Source organism: Bos mutus, chromosome 7 (assembly GCF_027580195.1).
Source record: "Bos mutus isolate GX-2022 chromosome 7, NWIPB_WYAK_1.1, whole genome shotgun sequence".
NCBI classification, from domain to species: domain Eukaryota; kingdom Metazoa; phylum Chordata; class Mammalia; order Artiodactyla; family Bovidae; genus Bos; species Bos mutus.
In genome coordinates this window covers 83,240,127-83,249,445 of record NC_091623.1, presented here as the reverse complement: position 1 = coordinate 83,249,445, position 9,319 = coordinate 83,240,127, and the positions used below count along the sequence as shown (strand labels likewise).

General features: G+C 59.6%; 1 protein-coding gene across 1 annotated transcript; it reads right to left on the bottom strand.

The window, feature by feature from the left end:
* Positions 1-454: 454 nt before the first annotated feature.
* Positions 455-8,023, bottom strand: WDR18 (WD repeat domain 18). The gene is made up of 10 exons (XM_005890462.3): positions 7,814-8,023; positions 6,427-6,537; positions 5,246-5,379; positions 4,910-5,051; positions 4,317-4,460; positions 4,163-4,227; positions 3,907-4,031; positions 3,614-3,780; positions 3,224-3,292; positions 455-2,932 (listed from the first exon to the last, which is right to left on the bottom strand). The coding sequence occupies exons 1-10, from the start codon at positions 8,021-8,023 to the stop codon at positions 2,801-2,803; spliced, it is 1,299 nt and encodes a 432-aa protein (XP_005890524.3). The 3' UTR covers positions 455-2,800.
* Between the last annotated feature and the right edge of the window lie 1,296 nt (positions 8,024-9,319).

The following is a 9,319-nucleotide window of genomic DNA, read 5'->3' as shown; positions in this document are numbered from 1 at the left end:
CTCCCCTCCCCCCAGGCCCACTTGGCCACTATCTCCCCATCTCCTGGGCCAGTGAAGAAGGGACCTGATGGAAACTGGGACTGCCCCCATCTGGGTGACCCGAGGTGGGCGCCTGGCCTCTGCGCCTCAGCTCCCAGCTTTACAGGGCATTGGTAGTAGTTCACATCATACACAAAGACAGGCGAGGTTTTTTCCTTAAATGTAGTAAAATATATATAATGCAAAATTCACCATTTCAACCATTTCTAGAGTCTACAGCTCATGCCATTTAGCGCATTCACATTGTTGTGCAACCAGCCCCACCGTCATCTCCAGAACTTTTTCATCTTTCCAAACAAACTCTGTCCCCATGAAACACTCCCCAACTCCTCCACCAGCCCCTGGCCCCACCATCTACTTTCTCTGTGGATCTGACTCCTTTAGGGACCTCCAGTGAATGGAATCAGACAGTGTGTCTCCTTCTGGGTCTGGTTTATTTCACTAAGCATTATGTCCATCCTCAAGGTCCAACCAGGTTGTAGCAGGTGTCAGAATCTCTTTTTAAAGGCCGAGTAATATTCCACCATGCAAAAGGACCACTCACTCATCCATCATCTTTGACAATTTGGTTGTCTCCACTCTTTGGCTGCTGTGAATCACACTGATGTGAACACGGGTGTGTAAACATCTCTTCAGGCCTCCTGCTTTCATTTCTGTGGGCAAGGTACCTGTAGAGGGATTGCTGGGACACATGGTGATTCCACGCTTAACTTTCTGATGACCCTCCTATTTGCTAGAATAGCTGTACCCTTTCACCTTCCCACCAATGATGCACAAGTGCTCGGAAGACACCTCCACCACATCCTGACACTTGTTTTTTAAATAATGGCTGTCCTGGCCAGGAGAGGTTTCCATCAACTCAGTCACCTGAGAATGTCAGATGCAGTCTACACCTCCCCTTCTGGCAGTGATGGCCCAGGATTCAGGGTCAGGTTGGATTTCTACAGATTCTCAGACAAGCAACAGGAGTACTGACTGTGCTGGGCACCCGTACAGCTGCACGCTGGCTCCTGAACTCCTCACGAACCAAGGAGGTACACGTTTCCTTTGAGTGACAACACAGTCTCAGGGTGAGGTGTGGCTTGTCTGAGGCCATGTGGGGATTTCAGGGAAAGGGGCCAGTGGGCTCCAGCCCTTCCAGCCTACCAGGGACCTTCTCTGGACTGTGTGGCCTGTGGAGGGGGAAGGGGACCTTCCAGGCCCCCATGGACTGGTAGCAAGGAGAGCTCGGGCGAGGCTGGTTGCACATTGATTGAAAGCTCTTCCTAGGCCCTGCTGGGACTACCTCAGGCTTGAGTCATCACAGTGACCACCCCAGGGTGGGACCCCACCATCCCTGCCCAGGGGTGCACACCCTCAGCCCCACAGGAGCCATGAGTGGCCAAGGTCCCCTCAGCTGCAGCCACAGATGGGGTGGGCAAGCCAGGAGGGACCCCAGGACCCAAGTCAGCAGCTGAAGGTCCAGAGCTGTGCTAAGGGCACCCCGGAACTTCTGGGCAGTGACAACAGTATCCCTGCTGCTGAGGGAAGAACCCTGAGCCAGTGGAGGTGACCCCCCGAGGCTGGACCCCTGTCAGCTCCTGCCTGGGACTTGACCAGATACAGGGAACAGTACCCAGGTCTCCAGAACCAGCATCTCCTCCCAAGTCACTGAACTATGAGCTGAGTGCAGATGGCCGGGGTGCAGAGAAGCACCAGGCACAGGATGGCAGCGCCTGGACATGGGGCCAGGCAGGAGAGGTGGCCCTAGGCCCCGGGGGAGCCTCAGCCAACCCTGATGCCCTCCCCACCTTCCAGACCTCCTGGAGACCAAGGGGCGAGGAGGGGAACACTGAGCCCCCAGGTCCCCTTCCCCCACCCTGCTGCCAGGGACCAACCAGGAGCCCAGAGCCTGTTGGAACCTTATTCTGTGTGGGGTGACTGCAACGTGCAGGACTCCTCACCTGACAGCCCCAAGTAAACCTGTCTAGGTGTGAGGGCAAGGTGGGCTGTGAGGGGGTTGCAGGGCCCCAGGAGAGAACACCCATCAGCTAAAAGCAGGAGATGCAGTTACTATAGCACTGGCTAAGTCACATGGATTTTCTGGACCATTAAACAGACTGTCACTTAGGGGCAGCTTTCTGGAAGCTTCCATGGGAGGCTTAGGGCCCAAGTCTGGGCTGGGCTCCAGGTTCTGGCTGGCAGCTAGCGGCGTCCCCATCTACCCTGCAGTGTATATGTATGTGTGGTGCTGGAGGAGTGGTTGGCTTCTCTTGGGCCCTTGACACCAAGAACTTTCTGGTCGAGATGACTCTGGCCCAGAACTGGCTGCCACCCCAGAGTCGGCTGCCCAGAGCCAGGCTGGGGAGACAGGCCTGGTGTAACCACCCTGCTGTCCCTGAGTTACTCTTGCCCTGGGGACCTGGCCCACAGCCTGGCCCCCTGGGAGCTGCACAGGGCTGGCAGGTGAGGGAGCAGGTGAGAACCTAGGCTTCTAGACATTATGTCTGGGACTCAGACTCTGTGATAGCTGTGGCAAATCCCCCTGGCAGGTCCCACGGCGAGGGTCCTCAGCCCAGCGGGGGCACAAGGAGGCCGAAAGGTAGGATTTTAGGTCTTTTGTTAGAAATAGCAGAGCACTCATGTGACACGGCAGGTCACGGCAGGGCAGCCAGTCAACCCTGGACTGAGACCCTGGTGGGGTGCCAATCCAAGCGATAGGACCTTGCAGAGGACAGGCTTGGGCCATGGGCTCTGCTGGCTGAGGGCGAGTCCAGACGTGTCACTTGGTTGGGTGTGTGATGATGCGTGTGGAGAAGTCAAAGAGGTCGCGGTTGATCTTGCGCAGGTTCCGCACCTCATCTTCCAGCTCAGTCACCCGGATCCGCAGCTGGTCCTGGCCTCCCAGGACATTCTGGGGGAGGGGCGGGGCGCTCAGACTGGGCCGGGGGGTTGTGGGGGGGGGGTGCTCAGACCTCTGCCCTGCTCTGAAGGCCACTGTCGCTACAGTCCGGGATGGTGAGTGGGGGCATAGGTAGATCCTCTCCAATAGTCTGAGCCAAGACTGCCCCTAGGAGCCCACCTGAGGTGAGCCTGGCCATCTTGAACCCAGCCCCTTGCCCACCCTGGGCCTCTCCCCTCCAGGCTCGCTCTCCCACCTTTGGGCCCTGCCCCTTCCCCATCTTGGGGTTGCTCCTCCTCCCACCTTCTCCAGTGTGCTGGACATCACCGCCTGCAGCTGCTCCACCCGCTCCAGATAGCTGGGCTCTGACCCCTGAAACACAAGAGCTGAATCAGTCGGCCACTCCCAGGGATGGCCAGGCGGTCAGCTAGTGCCTCCAGCCGGTGGGGACAGCCTGCCGGCCTGACAAAATGGTTGGACCCTGCTGTTGTTCCAGGCCATTTGTCTCCTGCTGGACACCATCTGGGCGCGCTGCTCTGGGCCAGTAGCCAATGCTGGGTACAGGCATCCATCGAGTCCCCTGGAAGGGTGTGGAAGCCCCTGCAGTCTTGTGTGGTTCTGGGGCACAAAGACAGCAGACAGAGCCCAGCCTCAGTGGGAAAACGTGCCCTGCCCTTGCCAGGTGAGGCATACCTGCTGGTGGAGGCCTAGGCGCAGCATGAGGCCCCCGCGGTGCGGCTCGTCCCCGTGCTCTGCGCCTAGCAGGTGCTTGTTGAAGTGGGGCAGGGGCAGGCCTGGTCTGAAGTCGGAGCTCAGCATGCTGACGGGTGCAAGCATGATGCAGGCATTGGTCACGGGGCCTAAGGGTGGGGTGGAGGAGGTGGTCAGGACCACCCTCAGCCAGGCTGTGCCCTCCACGAGGCGGGCCCTGAGTCCTTCCTCTGCCCTGCCTGGGTTTGGGGAGCAGTGGTGGTGGCCACGCCCACCTTTGAGGGTCACTGTCCTGAGGCACTGCTGGCTCTGTACATCCCAGAGGCGAACGGTCTCATCGTGGGAACCCGATAGCAGCACGCTGCCATCCGTGGACACCGACAGGCAGGTCACCTGGTTCCTGATGATAAATGCATCAGCTGGCTCCCAGGATGCTAGGGCTGGGGGTGGGGCAGCAGCAGGACCAGGCCTGCATTTGTGCCCCAGGGCAGCAACCTCCCTCCAACCCCTGTCCCTGCCTGGTCCCCGCACCTGTGCCCTCTGAACACCTTCCCGTGCTCCTGCTCTGGCTGGAAGCTCTTCTCTCTCTGCCCGGGCTGCAAATGCAGGAGGGCAGGTGAGCAGGGGCCTGGCAGTGCCTCAGCCCCAAGCCCGTCCCCTGACCCTGCTGCCCATAGACACTCACCCAGGTACAGAGATCGACCTGGAAGATGGAGCCGTCGCTGCCGCCGCAGAACATGTAATGCTCAGCCAGGTCCATGGTCACGGCCAGGATGCCCACATCAAAGAGTACGGACAGCAGCAGCTCACCTGAGGAGACCTCCCACAGCTGGGGGCGGGTGGCGGTGTGAGAGCCAAGGACCAGGTGGGAGGCTGGGTCCCACAGAACCTCCGACAAGCACTGTCACCACAGAGGTCTCGGGGGCTCAGGGACCCCTGTCCACCACCTACTTCAGTGACTGTCAGCCCCCAGGCCCCCAGCAGGTCAGCCCTGAATCCCCCAACCATGGACAAAGATCCGAGGATGCCCTTGAATCCCGTAAGGCTTGGTTAGGAGCCGCCAGGAGCAGTGGCCAAGTGGGAATTTCCAAGCTGACAGAGGCCTAGACTGTCCACCCTCTGGCCGTCCTTGAGGCTGGAAGCGTCGGGGGATCAAGAGCTGTCTGGAGCCACTGGCTTGGAGGAGAACATTATGTGCTGGCTCCCTTGGGCCAGGAACCTGCCAGCTGGGCTCAGCTCACATCCACTGCGGGGCACGTGGCAGAGTGAGGGTCCTACCTTCACTGTCTGGTCCAGCGAGGCGGTGGCCACCCGGGCTAGGGGCCCCCCAAAGCCGCAGTGCAGGTCTGTGATGGGGAGGGTGTGGCGAGACCAGACGTGCCGGGGGGCAGGGGTCCGGGAGGGGTCTGCCTGCAGCACGCTTGGGGAGGGGGTGGGCAGACCTCAGCGGGCATCTCCACGCCCTCACCTCATCTCCAGGTGGCAGCCCGGCCCCCGGTCCTCCTGGTACCAGCCCGCCTGACCCAGTGCCCCTTGCTTCCCGCCCTCGTGGCCAAGGCCTTGCCTACCCAGAGGCCACAGCTGGACAAGGAGCCACCGGGGCCATGGTGCTACCTGCAGAGGCTCCAGGCCAGCACTAGGCAGTCCTTGCCCCCTGAGATGAAGTGGCTGCTGTCCCCCGTGAACTGCAGGCATGACACGTCCTGATAGTGGCGGCTCAGGATGACCAGAAGGTTCCCTGTGGACACCTGGGGGGAGGGGCACTGGCTTGGTGGGGGCCTGCAGGGAGAGCCTACCCCCATGGCCCCTGCACCAGGGCTTCACAGCTCCTGTGACAAGCCGGTCACAGTTGCAAGCAACTGCCTTCTGAGCTAAGGGATGGCAGTGGTCACAACCGCAAGTGACCACCTTCTGAGTTGGGGGTGGGACTCATGCTGGGAACCATGGGGGAGGGGGAGCTTGGGTTCCAGGAGAGGAGGCCCCTGGCGGCAGGGACACCAGGGAAGGGCTGGGCAGGGGTGAGAGGGCAGAGAAGCTGCGGAAGGATGAACTTTGTCACCCAGATAAACATGTCCACACCCCAACCTCCAAAACCTGTGACCTCACTTGAATATAGTCTTTGGAAATATAATCCATTCAGATAAGTGACATGGGAGTGAGGTGACCACTGTCTATGTGAGGACACCTGGACACAGACACCCAGGCGCTCACCCCGCAGAGGGGCGGGGAGAAGGTCCACAGAGTACAGGAGTCAGAGCCCAAGCCAGAGCGGCCCTGTGGGGCGCCCCCTTGTGGTCATGATGCACGTTGGCCAGGAATTCTCCTAGAGGGTGGGTCCCTCCAGGCCAGACAGACTCCACCCAGACTGTTCCCCCATCAAGAAGGGCCAACCACTGGCAAGCCAGCGGAGCCCTCTAATGATGGTGGACCAGCTGCTGAAATCTGCCCACACCCCCTGCACTGGCCTGACCACAGCAGAGGAGGATCTCTACCACAGGGTGAGTGCCTCAGTTTCTCTCCCTGCACTTGGGCAAGGCTTCCTAGTTTCAGAATCGCGCAGTGAGGTTGAAGAGCTGGAAGTGAGACTGCCAGCTCCCTCTCCTCTGCAAACTGGTTGCGGGCAGGCGTCAGGAAAGGCTTTGTCCTGGGACCTCGGACACTGCACTATGCACAGGAAGGGAGGTGAGTGTTTCCCCAAACATAACAGCCTGTCCATGACAACCCGCTCAGTGGTCTGACCAGCAGCCCACCAACAGGCTGAGCCCACCCTCGTGTTTCTGAGTCCTTGGGCTCACCTCCCACAGGTATATGTTCTCTGAGATCCCTGCCAGGACGTAGAGGCCATTGGGCGATGTGGTGAGGCAGGTGACTGGTCCCGGGCACATGATCTTCTGTTGAAGCTGGTCCTAGAGACAGAAAAAGCCTCTGAGTTTCATGGGGGAGGAACCTGGGGAAGGGGCAGGCGACAGCTGGTAAGTCCAGGAGTAGAAAGAAGGTGGGGGTGGGTAGGGAAGCAAAGGATGGGATACTCTGAGCAAATCCATGGTTCAGCAAAGACGGACCCACTCCAATTGATGCTACGCATTGTGGGGGTGGAGGCCTGTGGAATCTCTTTCAAAGCAAGACAGCACCTCTCTGGACTGGGGGTCAGAGGGACCCCCAGGTGTTCGGGTGGGGAAGGCACAGAGGGTCCAGGAGGACCCAATGGCCACTTGGCTTTTGCCCTAGTCCTGCATCCCCACTGAAGTGTCGCCTAGGACCTTGAGCCTCAGTTTCCAGATCTCTAAAATGGAACAACTTCTCAAGTTTGTGTGTGGACCACACCACACACAAGAGACAACACAGAACCCACCCAAAGAGATGTCAGCTGGCAAAAGCAGGCAGCAAGCACCGTCAAGGGCTGCATTTTTAAGTTTCTCTAATCGTGGGCCCTAATGGCAAAAGGTATGGCACCCCACTCCAGTACTCTTGCCTGGAAAATCCCATGGACAGAGGAGCCTGGAAGGCTGCAGTCCATGGGATCGCTGAGGGTCGGACACGACTGAGCGACTTCACTTTGACTTTTCACTTTCATGCACTGGAGAAGGAAATGGCAACCCACTCCAGTGTTCTTGCCTGGAGAATCCCAGGGACGGGGGAGCCTGGTGGGCTGCCATCTATGGGGTTGCACAGAGTCGAACACGACTGAAGCGACTTAGCAGTAGCAGCAGCAGCGTCTCTGGGGACAATAAATGCACTAGACTCCTGAGTCACCCTTCAGCGGGCTCCCTCAAGCCTCGGACCTTCACCCTCCAAGCTCAGGATACCGACGGAACCCCTAATGCAAACACTTTTTAACTAAATTTCTCGCCTAACGCGCCGGCTCCCACACAGGGCCCCCAAGGGACCCACCCCCGGCCCTCCTTGTGCGCATGCGCACAGCTAGCAACCCCCCCACCCCGAAGCAGCTGCCCACCTTCAGCTCGGCGTGTGCGCGCAGCGCCTTAGCCGCTCGCAATCACAACGGGCGCGCGACTCCCTACCTTCCCCCAAAAGACCCCAGACCCGCGCGTGCGCAGAACACCTTAACGGGACTACCCACTCCTAGCCCGGCTCAGGGTCCATGTAGCCTCCACCGCCCTTTCCCCCGACCCCTGAGCGCCGCGCAGCTCGCCAACGGCGCCCGGGAACACGCCGCCGCACCTTCCTCTGCAGCTCCCAGGCACAGATGTAGTTCTTGCCCAGCTGTGCGGCCAGCAGGTACTCGCCATTGAGTAGCGCCAGGCCGCGGGGCCCTGCCTGGCCTCCGCGGTACGTGAGCAAGTTGGCGCCAGAGTGCAGCTCCCACACAACGCAGCTCCATAACTGGGCCGCCGAGTCCGTACACACGGCTACCTCCATGGGCGCCGCCATCTTGCCTTCTCCACCGCCCCGGACGTGCGTAATCATCAGCGAGACGCGGGCGACTGCGCCGTGCCGGATAGAGCGGCGCACAGGTTGCCTGGCTCAAGGCTGCCGGCTGTCCTGCGCGCGCGCACACACCTCAGGGCGGGGAGCGGGGGGCTGCCCTATGAACCAGGCTGAGTTATCTTCCTGCTCTGCGAAAAATAAGGGGTGCACCGCCTGGTTAGAGCTCTTAGAAGGATACTTCTTCCAAAAATAGATGGCGAAACCAAGGCGTAGAGTCTCCTGAGAGCAGTTAGTAGCTTCAGAGCCTGGAGGTCTGGCTTGGCCCTTTGCACTGGGCGCTTTGGCCAAGCACGCAACTTCGCAGATTCTTCTTCTTCTTCTAATTGTGCAAATACTGAGTACCGACCTCACAGGATCGAGACATTGCACGTAAAACAGGCTACGCTCCTAACATAACAGGTAGTGATAGTCGTGTCCGACTCTTTGCGACCCCATGGGCTGTAGACCACCAGGTTCTTCTGTCCATGGGATTTCCCCGGCAAGAATACTGGAGTGGGTTGCTATTCCCTCCTCCAGGGGATCTTCCAGACCCAAGGGTCGAACCTATGTCTCCTGCATTGCGGACAGATTCTTTGCCGGCTGAGCCACCAGGGAAACCCCAACAAAACGTAGCTGGCGTTCAAAACAGCCAGTTAGATGTGTGTTCGTGGACCCAGGGTCCGCCTCCCCCTGGACCTCGCTTCTTCGGGGGCCACAAAACCCACATTTTAATTTCAGCAACTTGGTGCAGGTCGAACAAATCGTGAGGTCTAGGGAGCACTCAACCTCGTGTCAGAGTGCTGGCTGCAGGCTGTGTCCGCAAACAGTACATTTTATTTTATTTTTTAAACAGTACATTTTAAATAGGGAATTAGTTGCCAACCTTTGGAAAGGGAGAATTCGCTCAAAAGTCGCGGTCTCATGCCTGTCCTGGGCGGTGTACCCAGAAGCAATATGGGGACTGGGTGCTGTGTACGTTCCCCAACCCCGCCGCGCGATCTAGGAGGAGAGGATGGGCAGGAGAGGGGAGGAGGGGGCCTTCCTGGAGAAGGCGCGGCGCTGGAGCCGGGGACTCCGCAGGCCCAGGCCCGGCCGCCAGGTGGCAGGCTCGAGCCATTCACCGAGATGCTAGAGGGAGTCGCTCCAAGCCCGGGGGGCCAACAGCAACAAGCAGCAACCGGGGAGAGGGGGCGGGACGCGTCAGAGGGTGTCAGGGGGTACCGGCCTGATCGGTCGGAAAGGCTTCCCTGAACAGGTGTC

Bases quoted from the DNA above. Each gene is read 5' to 3' on its own strand.
- WDR18 (XM_005890462.3), bottom strand. From the start codon at position 8,023: ATGGCGGCGCCCATGGAGGTAGCCGTGTGTACGGACTCGGCGGCCCAG. The intron at 6,538-7,813 runs GTGCGGCGGCGT...TTCTGTCTCTAG, and splicing joins CCTGGGAGCTGCAGAGGAAG to GACCAGCTTCAACAGAAGAT. The intron at 4,032-4,162 runs GTGCGGGGACCA...ATTTATCATCAG, and splicing joins AAGGTGTTCAGAGGGCACAG to GAACCAGGTGACCTGCCTGT.